Source organism: Dipteris shenzhenensis, chromosome 4 (assembly GCF_047967505.1).
Source record: "Dipteris shenzhenensis isolate YYH24624 ecotype China chromosome 4, Dip_SZ_1.0, whole genome shotgun sequence".
Classification (NCBI taxonomy): Eukaryota; Viridiplantae; Streptophyta; class Polypodiopsida; order Gleicheniales; family Dipteridaceae; genus Dipteris; species Dipteris shenzhenensis.
In genome coordinates this window covers 54963158-54981812 of record NC_141599.1, presented here as the reverse complement: position 1 = coordinate 54981812, position 18655 = coordinate 54963158, and the positions used below count along the sequence as shown (strand labels likewise).

General features: G+C 43.4%; 1 protein-coding gene across 2 annotated transcripts; it reads right to left on the bottom strand.

Annotated features, from left to right (window-relative positions):
• Positions 1–13144: 13144 nt before the first annotated feature.
• LOC147903065 (uncharacterized) lies at positions 13145–18320 on the bottom strand. 2 transcript variants are annotated; one of them, XM_087374159.1, is made up of 10 exons: positions 16229–18315; positions 16074–16099; positions 15926–15956; positions 15661–15748; positions 15429–15574; positions 15136–15180; positions 14899–14999; positions 14570–14790; positions 14004–14324; positions 13145–13844 (listed from the first exon to the last, which is right to left on the bottom strand). In XM_087374159.1, the coding sequence occupies exons 1-10, from the start codon at positions 17107–17109 to the stop codon at positions 13458–13460; spliced, it is 2247 nt and encodes a 748-aa protein (XP_087230285.1). In that variant the 5' UTR covers positions 17110–18315; the 3' UTR covers positions 13145–13457. The 2 variants fall into 2 exon arrangements, with proteins under 2 accessions (XP_087230285.1, XP_087230286.1); XM_087374160.1 differs by lacking the exon at positions 15136–15180 and having other exon boundaries at positions 16229–18320.
• Between the last annotated feature and the right edge of the window lie 335 nt (positions 18321–18655).

The window sequence follows — 18655 nt, the reverse complement described above, 5'->3', positions numbered from 1 at the left end:
AAAACACTAAGCACCCCTAAGCAGTTGTTGAGGATCATGCCATATGTGCAAGCTTTGTTTGAAAAAGTGTCAAGAAAGGAAGAGCAGACTAAGGTAAAGCATGACAAAGCCATACAATTGTTGGAAGATGTCAATGATTCTTAGAAAAAACTGATGGATGATTTAATGGCAACAAAGTATACATGGGCGGATTCACTTGACGTAGTGATGGGGAAGTCAATTTCAAGCTCACTATGGAGGACCCCGACTGTCTCCAAAAAGAAGATGAAAGTGGTCAAGGAAACATCAATACCACTTAAAAAGACAATTTCTATCAAGAAGGGAACGGTTACAAATGCAGTAAAATGGAGATTAGCCATTGCTACACCACAACCAAAACCGTATGTGTGTAAAGAAGGTATGCAAAGAGTTTTTTATCTTCAATTGAAAGATGCCCTTAAATCTATTAGCAGTTATGCTATAGATATGCAAGTTGTGCAACAATCTTATGACAATGAGATACTTCGACTAGAGCTGGAAAAAAGGGAGCATATGCAACAAATGCATGTGAGTTCTAAAATTCACAAACTAAAAGTGGAGTTATCTAAAGAACAACAGAAGTTTCTAAAGTTCAAGGAGCAGAAAGACAAAGTTGAAAAACTATAAATGGAGAAAATTGAAAAGCAAAGGGAGGGAATACCAATGGTAACAAAGTGGCTGTCAGAAATGAAGAGGTGCTGGCGATAGTTTCTGATAGGAATATAGAGATGCAAACAAATAATTTGTTGCTAGAAGAAAGAGTGGACTCACTGAGATATTTGGAAGATGAGCTGCGACACATGTCGAAGGACGCAGAGGTTGATGGCATCTTCATCTCATGAGGAATGGGACATTTAGTAAATTGAAACTTGATCTTGCAACTTTGAGTCAAAATGCATCGGAAATTTTGAGAGAAAGGCTATTGATTATAGCTCAGAGGCCATATGATGCTTATGCTTTTGAGGAATCCACAATTCAGGTTTGAAAGATAAAGTCATGGAGCAAGAGGAATCAGAAATATGCCTTTCTCCACAAGCATGCAAAGGTATGCCAACAAAACTTGATTCTTGGTCTCTCTCGATGTGTTATCAAGTTGGACATACAACACTTTTGGAAGAGGTTGTGTAAGATTCCTCAATGCATCATTAAGAATGGTGAGATTAGGATCATTTCTTACATTTGGTGTCATTACTTGTGGAACCGCAAAACCAGTTTTGTGGCGGTCTTTGGGCAAAAGACCAACCTGCAAGAATCCTGCTTTACATGGTAGATCATGCATCCAACCGCATGATATGTGATGAAGTTCTCCTCTTGCAAATCCTTGGGCACTTGTTTGAAGTTTGGAAGATTGGTCTTCTTTTGATCCATCCCATCAATAATGATGGTTATGTACTTATCAGGCTATTCGTAGCTCTTCTTATGATGCTTCGCTACCTTCTTAATTTTTAGACCTTGCATTTCTCGATGCATTTGCAACTCTGCAATTGCTTCTTCTGCAAATATAGAAAACAATTAGATGTTGCAAGCAAACCATTTTTGTCAAAAAGAAGAAAATTTCACGGCATCACTACACACACATCTCTCTTGTCCTTGACTTCTATTCTGTAAGGCCTTCAAGTCCGCGCATGTGGCACACACACCAAAGCGACAAAGCTTTGGTATCTTCACGTTGAATTCATTCTTCCGAATCCTACAAAATGCCGGTATGTCAAGTACTCATCACCTGCAGTAACCATGGCATCCTTGTACATGGAATGGATCTCACGCTTGGAGAAATTATCCCCGGTAAGTGCAACTGGTCACTATTTGGAAGAGCCTTAGCATGTTTTTGTACAAAGTCTTGCAACTACAAGCATACCATATTGCCATGTGGTCAAGCACTCTCATTTGTCCTGCTATACAAATGCGGGGGTCTTTATAGAGGCAAGCCTATAATCTTTTTTGCCTTTCATTGCCAAGACAATGTGCAAGTCTATATGCTTTGCGACAAACAATCCTTGAACCGAATAAGTACTCAAACACAATTTTGTTCATATTGTTTTCCCTAGGTCTTACAGACCATGCTAAATAAAAGTTTTGATCATCTTTATTCATTTGAACATAATTTTGCTGTAACACTCTTAATTTTGCAACTCCAAAAGTGACCAGGCACATTCTACTACAACAAAGAGTATTGCAGGTCTCTTTCAGATGTGCAGTGTCTAGCATTATGTGAGCTCTCCCTCTTGTGTAGCTAGACTTTTTGAGCCCACATTCATTGGTCTTCCCTTTAGTCTCTCCTCAATAGACGAGATTGAATTCTGCTTCCCCTTTCTAGCTTCAAAAACAAAACAAAGAGAGCCATTGAATGAAATTAGACATGGACAACATACGTAATAGCACTTGTTGACCTCTTGTGCTTGCAGCAGTGACATCTATTATTTCATTCTCTTTAATGGGAATATCAGGTCCATGGATTTGAGTACCTAGGCTTCTATGTCCACCATCCTTCTTAGGTGAAGGAGTAGAAGGCACATCCAAGGTTACAAAAGAGGTTCCACCACTAGTATAAGATACATCCAATGTAGCAAAGGAAGTGCCCTTGGAACTATGAGAAGAAGAAACTGAGATAGACGTAGTGCCGAATGAACCTCCCATGCAAAACTTTGGCAAGCTTCAAAGGGGACACCCGAAAAGTGCCATGCAACAATGAAAGGTGGAAACTATATGCCTGACCATAAAAGTCAGGGTTAGGTTTAGGGTTTTGAGCATAGAGAAATTTCTAAAAATAGAAAATTTTCTCTATAAACATGAGATTCCCACATTTGTTTCTCATTATTTCCAGAAGATGCCCAAGAGTTCAAAGAAATCACCAGGTATGTGTAATTTTCTTATGGTTAAGTGTTTTTTATTTTTAATTCGATCATGAAATCAAATTTTAAGGTGTGCTTCAATATAATTTACTGTATTTTAAAAATGGGGGTGGTGTGCTTGAATATGATTTAAACTACTTTATGTTTTCTTTTTGGAAAACACATTGGTTTGATTACTAGTCTATCCTATTTACTAAAAATAACAAGAAACATTTCTAAAAATAATTACTCTATATTCTACCCTCTAAGCTTTCAATCCCTTCTTGTTTAACCCTCTAACCTCTCCATCTCTCCCTCTACCATTTACCCCTCTCATCTCTCCATCTTTGCCAGGTAAGCGTTTCAATTCTCATGCATCCATTTTGTTTTTTTGGACTGAAGGCAGCTGACTTTTTTCCTTTTCTCTAGTCCAAAATCATGTTTCAATAATAAGCATGTCGAGATCCTTTTCCATGAAGAATGTCTATGTTGGAAGCTCAAAGTCTTTTTAGAAACCATTAAGCTTGTTGTATTAGTTTTTGTTTTTTTCAACTTGAGATATTCTCTCCATGATATCATAATATTTTGACATTGTTTATGTCTTTTGTAGGTATCACGTCGAACAAACAAACTTTTAAAGAAATCTGTGTCTTTGGAAAGCCCACATTGGAGGATGCTTCCACTAGGATCCAAAAGATAAGGGTGGAAAAGAAAGGCACCAAGGAACCAAAGAAAAGTGCCAAGGATCCAAGTCTTGATGTGCAACAGCTTCAACAGATTTATGATGTTCCTGCTCCTTTTGATGAAGATTCATTGCAAATTCAAAAATTATGGGACATAGCAGAAGTACACAATAACATTGATTCAAAATGGACCATGAAAGTTGACATTGATACGGATGAGATTAATTTGTTGCTTCCAAAGACAAGTGTTCCCACTGGAAGATCAGTTTTTAAGCCAATAATAAAGATAAAAGATATCGCAAGATGCAAGTCCAATAAGGAAAGTGTTGAAATGCTTGGGATTGATAACAATAAGAAACCTATTTTATGGAGGAGAAGTTCTCTTTGAAAGCTATTACTCCACCCGCTATAGCGAAACAATTAAAACAAATCAAAGAGGAAGGGAAGGTTAGTAACTATCCATAAGTAATTTCTAATTTTCTATGTTTATGTAATTTTCTTTTGAATACTATGAGAGATTCTTTTTTTTTTTTTTGTGTCCATGATCTGATTTATCACTTGAAAAATCAAATTCTGGAGGTTGACGAAATAATCGAGGAGATGGAGGTATCAACTTCCAATAGTGATTATGAGGAGCATACAGAGGAGGGTTATGAAGAAGATACCGCAACATCACCAATCAAACCAATAGGTTCTTCAAAGTCAAAAGGAAAGGGATCTTTCCGTGTTGAAGCTGAAAATTTTGGCTCTAGTATACAAGGATTAAGAACTCCCACATGTTCACATGGATTGAGAGCACCTTCTCTTTCAGGCCATCATGTTTTAGGTGCACCCCCAAGTGGGCATGGTTTGAGTGCTCTACTCCCTAAAAAATGACCTCTATTGGCTGCAAGTGCATTTCCTCTGGAGTCTTATGAGGATATTGTTGAGGAGACTCCATCTATTGCACAAATGAAAAAACAGAGTAAATCGGGATCAAAGGCTCCAAGGAGAGTATAGCCATTGGATATCATTGAAATCCCAACCAATTGGTGAGCTGCAAGTACCAGGAACTAACATTGGAGATGGCACCTTAATTCCTCCACGTGGAGTATCTCAATCGACATATTTTGTCTACTTGGAATGCCACCTAAACACTCGAGCCTAAGAAGCAAGACATCCAAGCTTGGGAGAAGGGACACATGTCACTATGTGATTCATTGTAATACATCGATCGAGGTGTCGTTGTCCACTACCCATTCTTTGGATTCCTTTGTATTTTGGTGTACCCCTTGTATCCCATTTTTTTGAAAACTGCACAAAGTCGATACCCTTAGCTTGTAACCACCCATAAGGTGGAGGAAGCATTTCACGATAATTAGGAGTAGACCTTTGAGGAGTGTAAAGTAGTGTATGGAGATACTTGATATGAGAAAACATCTAAGAAAGGCCACAGATACAAACTCTTAGACACGAGGTTTAATTGACAAATAACTTCTCAAATGGGCTCAAGAATTGAGTCATTCATAAAAACATGAAAAACTCACCATTGGTTATAAGATACAATTAAATCCCTTCTTGCATGATGGCCTCAAGAAGATAAGAGTATCCAAAGATTTCTAGGACCCAATCTTAATTTATATGTTTCAAACATTGTTATAATCTAATGGCCAACCTAGTTCAAGGTGAGGAAACATGGGTGGTTAAGTTACAAAAATAAAAATAAAAAAGAGAGGGGATGTGGGGGTTAAAGGTCACTGTGCCTTAACCCCAGTTATGTACAATACTCAAACACATATATAGATGAATGAAAAAGAAGATTAGGGTGGTTCTGCACCCACCAAAACTTGTGTGGCTCTCTGTCTCTCTCTCTCGCTCTCTCTCCCTCTTCCGTTCTTGCTTCCGTTGAGAGCACTCTCAACTGGTATCAGAGCTCGGGTGATCTAGCTGAGCGTGCGTGAATGCTTGAAGCTCAGCAGCTCTGTGGGAGGAAGGAGAAGCTTTGTGGGAAGCTTTGTGGGTGACTTTACTTGCATCCGAGTGTGCAGAGACCTTGGAGGAACCTTTGGAAAAGTCACTTTGGCTTTGCGAAGTGGTTTTGAGAGCCTGTTCAGAGCTTTCAAAGAAAAAGTCGTTTTTTGAGCTTTTCCCTGTTCCGTTCGATGACAAAGACTCCCTATTGACTTGTAGAGGCAACTATTGCTTGCTTTTAGTGTCCACATTACTTCAGGAGCTTGGAAACACCTTCATTCTTGAATCTGGGATCATTTCATTGGATTTCTGAGTCACTGTGTCAGTTCCTGCGTTTTTTGCCCGGGTGTTGGAACTCAAGTTTGGAGCAACCATTTGCAGATCTGTCAGTTCCGGTGGACTCAGGAGGTCTTAAAACTTCTATGTTGCTCATCATTCACACTCCGGTGGAGTTTACAGATAGCTCTGTTTCCAAAAACGTTTTTCAGTCCGTGTGTTGGACCCAGTGATTGAGGCCACGGTTTCCAAAACCGTCTGTCCCATTGCGTTCCGGACGCCCAAAAACCCCTACCTATCAGTTCTTGCGTGATTCGGTGGAGGATTTTCAGAGTTATAGATCTCTGTATATTCGATTTCGTCTCTCTGTTATGCATTTTTCATACTAAGGTTTTGAAACCTTAGATTTATGCCACATGGCAGTGGATAAGGATTGACTCCCATTTCTCACTCATCGGTTGGGATTTTGGAGTTCTGGCAGAAGAGAGATATTTGCAGATTTTCTTGCTGAGTCCAATTATGCGATGGCGCCCATGTTTTGAAGCATCTCAGGTCCTATTTTCAGTAGCGCTCATTACCGTGGGACTATGATTTCTTGAGCATACCTTATGCAGATCACTCTGGTTGCAGTTTGAGCAGTGTGCGCTCATTCGTGGTGTGCATTGGGTTGCAGTGGATGATTTATAGGCCATTTGGATGCATTGCGGTCCTTATTGGATGCGCTGATAGGCCCAAATTGCCTTGTGGGATGCTATTTTTATGGACGCTTTGCACATGGATGCTATTTTATGCTGAGGGACAGCTTTGACACATTGCAGGTGACGCACTGATAGTGCTATGCTCTCTTGGATGAGACATTATTGATGCATATGCCAGTGGACAGTGTTTATGCTTGAGTCATTTGGCACTTATTGGCATTTTCTTTTGGGCCAGATTTGCTCATATGGATGCATAGTATATGCACATGAGTCAGATGCTTTGAGTTTTGAGTTTTGGTGATATTTCACTCTATTGTGGCATACACATTTGGGTGCACCTGGTATTTGGTGTGATTCTCTCTTGCAGGCACTAGCATTTGGGATTTTGCTTTATTTGCATCATGGCATCCTCTTCCATGCCTGAAAAGGAGTTTTTCAACATTAAAAAGTTTGATGGGACAAACTTTTCTTTGTGGAAAGAACAGATAAGGGATGTGCTTATTCAAAAGAAGCAGATTAAACCCTTGGCAGGGATTGAAGCTAAGCCTGCAAATATGTCTGAGGATGATTGGAATGAGTTGGATGCATTAGCAAAGTCTACTATTAGACTTCATCTTGCAGAGTCAGTTTATTTCACAGTAGTAAACGAGCAGACTACGGAAGATTTGTGGAAGAAATTGTGTGCCACTTATGAGAAGGAAACTGCCTCTAATAAAGTTTACCTCATGAAGAGGTTGTTTGAGCTGCAAATGAAGGAAGGGGTCTCCATTGCTTCTCACCTAAATGAATTCAATATTATTTTGAGCCAGCTTCAGGCTCAGAAAATGAATTTTGATGCGGAGACTAAGGCAATATTTCTCTTATGTTCATTGCCATCCTCATGGGATACCTTCCGTACAGCTGTCAGTAACTCTGCACCTGGTGGAGTACTGAAATTTGATGATGTTGTGGGTAGCTTGTTGGCCGAGGAGATTAGACCGAAGTCTATGGATGGCAACAAGCAGGATGCAGCCTTAAATGTGCAAAGGGGCAGATCACAGTTCAGGGGGAAGTCCCAAGAAAGAGGAAAGTCTCGTAGCAAATCCAGGGCACGAAACATTGAGTGTTACCACTGTGGCAAGAAGGGCCATATGAAAAAGGATTGCTACAAGCTGAAAAGAGAGCAAAAGGATAAGAAAAAGAATGCAAATTGGGGTGCAAATCAAAAGGAAGAGAGTCCAAGGGAGGACAAAGGAAAAGTGAAGATCGAGGAGATCAATGCAGTCACACATGATAGTGACAATGATGTTCTCTTCATGTCTAGTTTATCTGGAGTTGCTTACCACTTCAGATGATGCATATTCCCAGGATTGGATTTTGGATTCTGGTGCTTCATTCCATGTTACTCCCCATAGGGAATGGTTCTCCACTTATGACAGTGGAAAGACAGGTTGTGTGCATCTTGGAAATGACTATGCATGTGACATAGTGGGAGCAGGTGACATAAAGTTTTCTTTTGCAAATGGGTCTGCATTTGTTTTGAAACATGTGAGACATGTGCCTAAGATGACCAAGAGTCTTATTTCAGTGGGTCAGCTAGATGATGGTGGTTTTCACACCACTTTTGGCTTTCAGAGTTGGAAAATTCAAAAGGGCTCTATGCTTTTGGCTAGGGGTGCCAAGTGTGGGACTTTGTATCCCTTACATGTATCAGGGGTATTTGATCATGTTGTTGCAATAACCGAGCAGCCAAGCACTTCTTTGTGGCATTACAGGTTGGGGCACATGAGCCAGAATGGAATGAAACTCTTATACCGTTTGGGTTATGTACCGCATTTGAGTTTCTCTGATTTTGAATTTTGTGAGCATTGTCTCTATGGGAAGCAGACTAAATCAGCCCATAAAAGAAGGGGAAAGAAAGAGTTTGAAATGCTTGATTTGGTGCATTCAGACGTATGTGGTCCCATGCCTACACGGTCATTAGGCGGGGCCGAATACTATGTGACATTCATTGATGATGCAACTAGGAAAGTGTGGGCTTATGCTATAGCTCGGAAGAGTGATGTATTCCAGGTATTTCAGAAATGGCTGGCCTTGGTTGAGAATCAGTCAGGTAGAATGCTTAAATGCCTACGGACTGACAATGGTGGAGAGTATCTCTCTCATGACTTTCAGCATTTCTGTGATACACGTGGGATTAAGAGGGAGCTCACATCCCCTCATACTCCAGAGCAAAATCCAGTTGCAGAAAAGATGAATCGTACCATTCAAGAAAGGTTGCAATGCATGCTTTCCAATGCAAGTCTTTCTGGTGGTTTTTGGGCTGAGGCAATGAAGACTGCAGTGCATGTGATCAATAGATCACCTAGTAAGAGTTTGGATGGTGGTATTCCTGAAGAGGCATGGAGTGGCAAGAAGCCCTCTTACTATCATTTGCGTATATTTGGGTGTGAGGCATATGCACATGTGCCAAAAGAGCTTCGAAAGAAGCTAGATCCTAAGTCTAGGAAATGCATCTTTTTAGGTTATGGTGAAAGTGGAGAGATGGGCTATCGTCTCTGGGATCCAGAAGCAAAGAAGATCATACGCAGCCAGGATGTGGTCTTCAATGAGAAGAAGATGCATAAGGCACCCATGAGGGATGTGGAAATGAGGAGAATCACTTTCCACGATGTGAATCCACCTGCATATGTTGATAGACAGCAAGCTGTCCATGCACCAAATGTGCAAGAAATGGTACAACCAAGTACTCCCACAGGTATACAATCAAGGGTAGATGATGGATCATCTATTGGTGGAAATGATGAGCCAAATGTGGCTGATATGCAAGTGGGACAGCAAGCTGAAATGCCATTGAGAAGATCATCTAGAGTGTCTAGACCGCCTGATAGGTTTGTTCCAGGGGTAGACTATGTGATGCTTACTGATTGCAGGGAGCCTTCTTGCTACAAAGAGGCTATGATGCGTGAGGATCAACGCAAGTGGGAGTATGCTATGCAATCAGAGATGAGTTCACTTATGAAGAATAAGACTTGGGGACTTGGTTTCTTTGCCACATGGAAAGAAAGCATTGCCATGTAAATGGGTCTACAAAATGAAGGTCACACGTGATGATGTGCCTAGGTACAAGGCCCGATTGGTTGCTAAAGGGTTCAAGCAAGAGAAGGGTGTGGACTTTGATGAGATATTCTCTCCGGTTGTGAAGATGACCACACTTAGATGCATGCTTGGACTAGTGGCAGTAGAGGATATGGAGCTTATGCAAATGGATGTCAAGACAGCTTTCTTGCATGGGGATTTGCATGAGGAAATTTACATGGTGCAGCCGGAAGGTTTTGAAGAAAAGGGCAAAGAGCATTTAGTTTGCAAGCTGAAAAAGAGTCTCTATGGTCTTAAGCAAGCGCCTAGAGAATGGTATCAGAAGTTTGATGCTTTCATTCGGTCCCAGGGTTTCAGAAGGAGTGAAATTGATCACTGCCTCTACACTAAAAGGGCTAAGGATAATAGCCTAATAATCCTGGCACTATATGTGGATGATATGCTATTGGCTAGCAAGAATACTTATGAGCTAGATGCATTAAAGGCCAAGTTGCATGAGGCCTTTGATATGAAGGATTTGGGACTTGCATGTCATATTCTTGGTATGCGCATCACGCGTGATCGGAGTAGGAAACTCCTTTGGCTTTCACAAAAAGAGTATGTTACAAAAGTATTACAGCGTTTCAATATGGAGGGGGGGAAGGCAGTGAGTACTCCATTGCCTCCATATGTGAAACTGAGTCATACAGATAGTCCCAAATCAGATGAGGAAAGGGCCATGATGGCCAAGGTTCCTTATGCATCAGCAGTTGGGAGTCTTATGTATGCTATGATAGCTACTAGACCAGACATTGCATTTGCAGTGGGAGTTGTTAGCCGGTATATGGCTAATCCAGGAAAGAGGCATTGGGAGGCAGTTAAGTGCATCATGAGGTACATGAAGGGTACCAAGGAGATGTGCATTTTCTTTGGTAAAGGAGACATGCGTGTACTTGGGTACACAGATTCAGACTATGCAGGGCATGTGGATAGTAGGAGATCCACTTCTGGTTATGTGTTCACCTTTGCAGGTGGTGCAGTGTCCTGGATTTCTCGCGCACAGAAGTGCGTTGCTTTGTCTACCACAGAGGCTGAGTATGTTGCAGCCACAGAGGGTTGCAAGGAGGCTATATGGCTTGATCGGCTAGTGGGAGATTTGGGGATTCATACAGGTGTACCGACATTGCATAGTGATTCCATGAGTGCTATTCAGCTAGCACGGAATCCGTTCTTTCATGCAAAGACCAAACACATTGAGGTCAGGTATCATTTCATCAGGGAGGTAGTTGAGGACAAGCGCATAGAGCTTGTCAAGGTTCATACAGATGATAACCCTGCAGATATGCTGACGAAGAGTCTACCTGGTCAGCGGTTTGAGTATTGTCGTGTATTGATGGGCATTGGATAGTATGCTCACTGGTTGTTCTCCCTTAAAGGCACATTGTCCTTTAAGTGGGAGGTTGTGGGGGTTAAAGGTCACTGTGCCTTAACCCCAGTTATGTACAATACTCAAACACATATATAGATGAATGAAAAAGAAGATTAGGGTGGTTCTGCACCCACCAAAACTTGTGTGGCTCTCTGTCTCTCTCTCTCGCTCTCTCTCCCTCTTCCGTTCTTGCTTCCGTTGAGAGCACTCTCAGGGAAAACATCCTTCCTTTAATTAAGTTCCCTTTAGTCAAAATGAGTACAATTAACAGCATTAGCGTTAACAAAAGAAAAACAAGTTGAACAACATTCAAGTGACCTACCTCGGAGATCCAAAATGAAAAAGAAGATGAATGGGATGTGTAGCAAAGAGAGAGAGAGGGTGAGAGAGAAGGGGGAGTTAATGACTTAACAAAGTATCCAAAATTGTGAAAAATACACAAATCCCGTTTTTCGTTTGTAGTGCAAAGCCTTCACTAAGACCTCCACTAAAAGCAAGCCAAAATTTTCTATGATGGCTATGGACTTTTAAGCCTTTCCCACACGCTCACTATCTTCACAAAAATTTATACCAAGCATCATCCATGGCAAAAGAAAAACTTTTACACTTACTAATGGGTTGCGAAATAAAAACTCTTACACTTACTAATGGGTCTCTTACACTATCTTGACAAAAATTTGTACCAAGCATCATATCCATGGCAAAAGAACTAAAATGGGTCTACTAATCTAAAAAATTCACAATCTACTCATTTAGGCATCAAAATTTCCACGACATTTGTTACAAAAGATTTGTAACTTTGTACTTCAATTGTCTTTGCGTTCAGAATGGGTATTCGATCTACAAAACTGTGTGTTTCCAAGATTCACTGGAAAAATTAATTAGTACTATGTCGTGTCAAAGCAACACTACCTTGTTGCTTCTCTTGCTAGATGCTCTGCTATTCCGCCTCTATCCGTTAGCTTCACCAGGGCCTAACTCCACACGTCTTCCACCCATATGCGTGCCATAACTCTTTCTGCCATCCTTTTGTCCAAATGCCTCTTTATGCCTCACAACCTTACTTGCGATGCCATAGCCCAGCCAGAGGTTGGTTGCGACATCATATACTAATCTAATTGTTACTCTTCGCAACTCCACCATGTAATTCCGAATCACTCCTCCAGTTCTACCATTCTCATCGTTGATTTGCCATGTAATTCAAGCTTTCCCCTACATCCTACCTCCCTCATGGACTCCAAAACAATCGACCTTCTCCACCATACTGTTAATGGCAAGGGTTAGCGAAGCAAAGGTCCGGACCTTCAAATCCAAGAGCATTAATAGTCATAATTTTGGGCAAACAGGGTAACCAAACAAATTCCAACAAACATCGAGACCAACCGATCTTCACATGCAACAAGTCCCTCTTTTTGGCCTGCCACGTTTCAAGTGAAAGCCTAAGTAATGATGGCTAGCTTGGCAAAGTGAAATTCATGTTTTTTTTAATTCTTTTGGTTTTCATTTTTGTCCCACTGCTATTGGTCCAAGTTAAACTTTCCTATTTACTATTAGTCAAGTTCAATTTCCTATTTCAGTCCTTTCTCCCTCTCTCAAGCTTCCCTACCTCCATGCCCTTGCTTCTCGGTTGTCTCCAACTCGTTTGTGGTTGCTTTCACCTCTAGTTCTGGGAAATTCCTCCACCAATTACCTTTAGCGCAGGCCTTATGAATGGCAAAAGTGATTCAACTTGTTATATCAATGTGTAGAGAAATCTAAAAGAAGCCGAAGAGGGGAAACGTAGCGACTTTTCCCTCCCCCTTCCCCCATCTTTTCACTATGTACTACCATTTTTGGCCTGCTAATATAGTGGTAGCCTTAATGACGGTAGGTGAGCTTGGCAAAGCGAAAATCATTTCTCCTCCCCCCCTCACTCTCTCTCTTCTCTCTTCTCCTTGCTGCACATCCAAGTCCTCTCTCTTCTCCTTGATGCACATCCAAGTCCTCTGTCTCTTCCAAGCTGGTTCCAAGCTTGGCATATGAGGCAGGCCTCATGAATCGTTTATGAGCATTCATCTTGCTCACTTACTCGGGGCAAATAATTATTATTCTTGTTCCCGGATCAAAATCAGAAAATTCATGAAACAAAAAATATCACGAAGAGCAGACAGCAGATGCTTGATCTTAGCCATATCGGACATCAGAGACGGTTGTGGGAGTGGATAAATAATTGTTATTCTTGTTCCCAGATCAAAATCAGAAAATTCATGAAACAAAAAATACCACGAAGAGCAGACAGCAGATGCTTGATCTTAGCCATATCGGACATCAGAGACGGTTGTGGGAGTGGATAATTGCAGAGAAGGAGTAGTTTTCAGAGCAAATAGAAAAACAACCCAGACATGCTCGAACTCGCAGAGCTCTCTGAGACTCTCGGCGTGCGGAAAGCATATCCCTCCTTACGACAAACGAAAACTCGTTTTGACAGAGACAGAGAGGGACGAAGCATAGATCTCGGCCGCCCCTGCTATGGGTGTCACAGCTTCCTGCCGATGCCCAAGGACAGATTGAGAAGATTTCGTTCATGAGAAACAGCGTTGTTGCTGGCGTCTACCGTTAAGGTAGAGGGTGCGAGGAGTGGCAAAGCACATCTATCGGCCTTTGCAGGGGTAGCATTGGCCAGACAGCTACTGAGAGACTGATCCAAAGGGCTCAACCCTCTGTTGTAGAGCCAATCAGGGAACGTGTAGCCGGGAGGTGCAATGTCGGGTGAGAATCCTGATGATGCTGCAGTTGGTAACTTGGCTGCAGCCGCCGCTGGTTCTGCATCGTGGGCTTGCCATGTCCAACAATTAGTTGAAGCCTCCATACTCACCCCTACAGTTGGATCCTTCTGTGGCGCTTCCGGAGGGACGCTGGATACCTGTGAAGCAGCTGTACGTTTAGCTCTCACGCACAGATAGCATAGCCAATGATAGATTTCCTGAGAACAACACGATGATACAAAACAATCCATTCGCAAATTGGGAATTTATTTATGGCAAGATACAACGAGCTTCTTACGGACAATGAGTTGCTTTACCTTGTAAACGGAATGGGAACCTGGTGCAACTCTCCCTTTGCCTTGAGGGCGGTTCAAGCCCAGAAGATGAAAGTCGTCTTTCGTATACATTCTTTCGGAATAGGATCTTTCGAAATTGTAATTTGTCATTCCTCTACGCGGATCGAGATTTGAGAAGCTCTTTTGTCCGGGAGACATCATCTCCGCAAAAGGTGGATCTCTTGCCAAACCGTCTGTATTAAAGCTGTTTCCATTGACCAATGCGTTGTTCATTTTTGATGTGTGCAATTGTCTTGGGTAAAATACCTCGGTGTGATCTTGTTTCAGGCTACTACCTTCAGCCTGGAGAAAGACGAGAACTAATGAGTGGCTACTGCTATGTTAAAAAACGTGAACGTCAGGCAGCTCACAGAACGTGTCTTTGACATTCTTTTCCTTCTGAAATTTTCGTAATTTACAAGGTCTCTCCAAAATATTCGCACTTTGCACTAGAACCAAGGGGAATAAACGGAGACTAGAACCAAGGGGAATAAACAGAGAGAGAGGGCCGAACTGTTCCTAAGAGGGCCGAACTGTTCCTATAATACCTGCCAGGTTTCTCGTATCAGTCCCTGAGGTCCTATTGTTCTTATTTCGTCTTCACTCACGATGGGTTTCAAAGTGGTTGGCTTCCTCCAATCCTGCTCATATAGAATGGATACGTTTCGTTGGGGCTGAAACCCGACCGGCTTAGTAATTTCTTCAGCGTGAAAGGGTCCTTCTACCCCTGGAGTTGTCCCCAAACTTAGCTCTAAGGGCTGTTCAAAACCTGCAGAATGCACAAATGCCATCCTATCAGTACAGCACATTACGGATTTAGGACTACTACTTCAAACGCGATTTTTTAGAAAGAGATTTCTATGAAAGGTCGTAAAACCATTGTTAGCTTCTGCCAATAGATCCTCTTCGTACGAATTGGCGTCGAAATTTGTGACTGCCTCCCTCCCATTGCAACGAATCGCGGCCCTATCATAAGCCCTGCGTGCAGATAACGTCTTCGATTTATATTGTTCACATCGAACTTCCTCAAAAAGCCAATGAGCTATCACGAGCTCAGACTCAGAAACTCTATGCCTTGCACTACTGTCGAATTACAAAAACTCATGTAGCAGACCTTGCAGCTTCCACCTCACTATCAAAGAGACCTAGGTAAATATACCTGCAAAGAAAGAAGCGAGCAGGAAAACATAAAGGCAATGAATATCTAATACCCAGTAATCCTAGGAAAGAAATCGAACAAAATTTCAACCTCTCTTCTAGTCTGAACTTGCCATATATACTCGCCTAAGGCTTGTTCGGTTGTAAGATTTTTCAGTTACACGCTTAAAGAAGACAGGTTTGAGGTTCCTTTGGGTAGTTAACAGGGGCACTCACACAATTATGGATGGGAAGTGATAGCCTACTCACTTTTTGCCGAGGAACTGGCCCATTCTAGCTTCCCAACGTCCGCATTTGTGCAGAGTTACACCTCTAAACTTTGAACTCCCGCGAGAGAAACCTGTGCTTTGTCGGCGAAGTATATGCACAAACTCTTCTTTGGTGAGAGAACCCATCTGCGTCCAATCACAGAATCACGTTCAGGGTGATCCCTGATGTCCTTTGTTGCATTTCATCATCACAGAAGATAAGACACATAAACCTGCTTCATTTCTGCCTCGTAGTCGCTAAGATTGAAGTTAATGTCAGCATCGGTCCCTCGGAATTTTATGGCTGCCCTGTCATAAGCCCTGTAGCCATTTTGGGCGCGCTTTAGCTCAAATGGGAACGTAGATGCAGAGCACATTTATACTGGAAAGCAAAGCATATCCTGAGACGAGTGAAGAACGCAATAGAAAACCACTCAAGAAGGGACACGACCATGCTCCAACATACAAAACTATCAGGAAGGAACGTGCAAAGTATACCTTGCTGCAGCATGGGCCGTGTCAAACCCACCTATGTTTTGCAAAAACAGAGCACCGGGCAGGTCAGAATTTGGAAAGGAGACTGATTTTCAGTGGACACTACAAGATTCTCACGAACAGGAACATTAAAGCCAGACTTGGTACTCACCAAGGTAGACCTGTTTTCCACAATCCCTGCAAAGAGTTACGAGCCATGCAAGGCCGATTAGTCCAGAATACGCAGAAATGGGGAGGAATGCATGTAGGTAGTATCATATAGTATAGGGCTACTGGCAAGAGGGTGCAACACGGGAAAATCCTTACCAGATATGTGACTCCCATCTTCCAGTCCGACGGTAGAAGGTTACGCCTCGGTATTGCGAGCTTCTGGAGCGAGGTCCTCGCCTGCTTTTCTTCATGGGCTGTACAGCCTCCAAAGGTCGCCTTGCAGCTGCTGCATCCGCCGGACAGAAGGTGAGGCCTACCCATTGAGACCTCGGGTAGAAACTGCAAGCTCTGTGATCGACGACGTTGGTGCCAGCAACAACGAGCTGAGCAGGAATCGCATCAGGGGGGGGGTTGACGGGGAAGAATTGTCGCGTGATGATGGCCGGTCCATCGTCCCCTTGTGCGGATGATTCGAGATGGGCTTTGAAGTGGCTATGCTGCAAGCTGAAACCGTGTCGGAGAGCCTGATTGTGCAAGAGATTGGGGTTGAATATAGGTTCGAGAAGAGGCAAGGGGCAGGCAGCAGCAGCTGCTGCTGCAGTGTTGGAACTGGAGCTATGGCTTTCCAGGACGAAGTCGCATTGGTCGTGCAGGAATTGTTGTTGGCTGGAGGCTTCGAATTCTGGCGAGCGAGTATCTGTAGCGGTCGCATTTACGACGGAAGAGATGGAGGTGCCAGAGTCATCCTTGGAGAGGTCTTTGGACGCAGCTCGCTCCAAGGCCTTCTTGTCGTGGTGCTGCGGCTGCTGCTGATGCGCGATCATGCTCACAGCAGGCTCATCGCAGTCCGACAACCCTACTTGCTCCGAGCTTCCGACAGCATCGGCCACCATTTCGTCCGTCTCCGTCGTCAGATCATGAACCTCTATTGCGAAATCCCCGCCTGTAGCTTCCTTGGATGCCGCTTCTCCAGCGTCTTTGTCTTCTTGGTTCCCGGATGCTTGCGTATCCACTGGCATGTCGTTCAAGTCTAGCATCTTGCCTCCGCTCAACCTTGATTCTTACCTCAGCAGCTTGCACACCGCACACAGTCGCTGGCTAGTCAGCGGCGGTAAAGATATATTTCAATTTCCGTCCTCTTCCGGGCCGGGATATGAACGTGATATTTGATCGAGGCGACGATCCCCCCACTGTGAACACCCCGGATTGAAGACGCCTTTTATTACAAGACAATCAAACTGGCACGCTCCCCGGACGGCACCGCAATTGCAACTGAACAAACGAGCAGCTGCCGCGACGGAGCGCGAGCATGAGCATGTGAGGCCGTCTGAATGGGAGTAGCCGAGAAGTTCCGATGGTTGCGAAACTGTTAGCGGTGAGCAGTTCCAGCTCCTGTTGTGGCGATCGGCGAGACATGGCAGAAACGATCAACACCACCACAAGGCGGCCTATCTCCTTTTATTTCCACAAGAGGATCGCGCGCCTTAGGAGGCTGCATTTCAAAGCGTAGGCGGGCCTGATACCCAGTTTTGGAGCATCCTTCTTCTCCTTCTTCTGGGTAAAGCCTGTAACAGAGAGGGGGAGCGACCTAACTATGTTGGGGGCCACTCAAGAGATGCTCCTCGACCCACTGTGAGAAGGAATGCGGTACGATTGCTCACCCATTGGACTCCAAGTTACCGATAACAGAAAGTAGAGACCGGCGCTGGCTGTATATGCCCTGGTTTCCTTCAGCCTGCCCAATCCATTGCTTAGCTCGACGTGTGTATGAGAGTTGAGAGTGTGCGCTGCAATTTGTATGGCAATGAGAATGCCCTAAACGATAGCAGAAAGACAGAGAGAGCGAGAGAGGAGGAGGAGTGGAGGCGAGAGATCTCACTGCAGATCTGTGGCTGGAACTGGAAGGAAATTGGAGTGTGCAAGACAGCGATCGGATGATTGTCATCCGAGTGTTTCTACGTTTCTACATGTCCAAGGTGTGCATCAAACGTTAGCAACAGGCAGCGAGGCCCCATGATAGATATCTCTGTGCGCATACGGGCAACTCGTCAGCTGGCCGCGGAGGAGAGCTTTACCAAATTGAATATCAACTTTAAGGTGGGAGATAGGCATGCGAAGCAGATGGGTGGGAGGGGAGAGGGTGTTTTAGGAGCCAGCATAACAACTACCACTACAACACCAGCAGGAGTGTCCAGACACCAATCAATCAAGGACCAAGCATCTGTGGCTGCGTGCCAATATTGGGTGAACAATCGAAAAAGAAAGAGAGAGAGAGAGAGAATGGTGAGTGCAGGTAGAAAAGGATCGAGTACTACTCCTGCAAGCTTTGGTGGAGAGCTCCATCAAAACGTGCAGAAATGCAGAAAGTTGCAGAGGTCGTGCAGTTCCATGCTGCTAGGGGAATGCTATAAGCCCACTGTTACCTGGGTCCTGTGAGTCCTGCGTAGACGGGACAAGGAAAGATACAGTGGAGGATGGAGGGACGATAGCGAATGGACTGAATTGCTGATGAGGTGGATGATGCAGCTGATAATAGACCCTTACAAGAGGGGGGGGAAGAGAGAGAGAGAGAGAGAGAAAGAG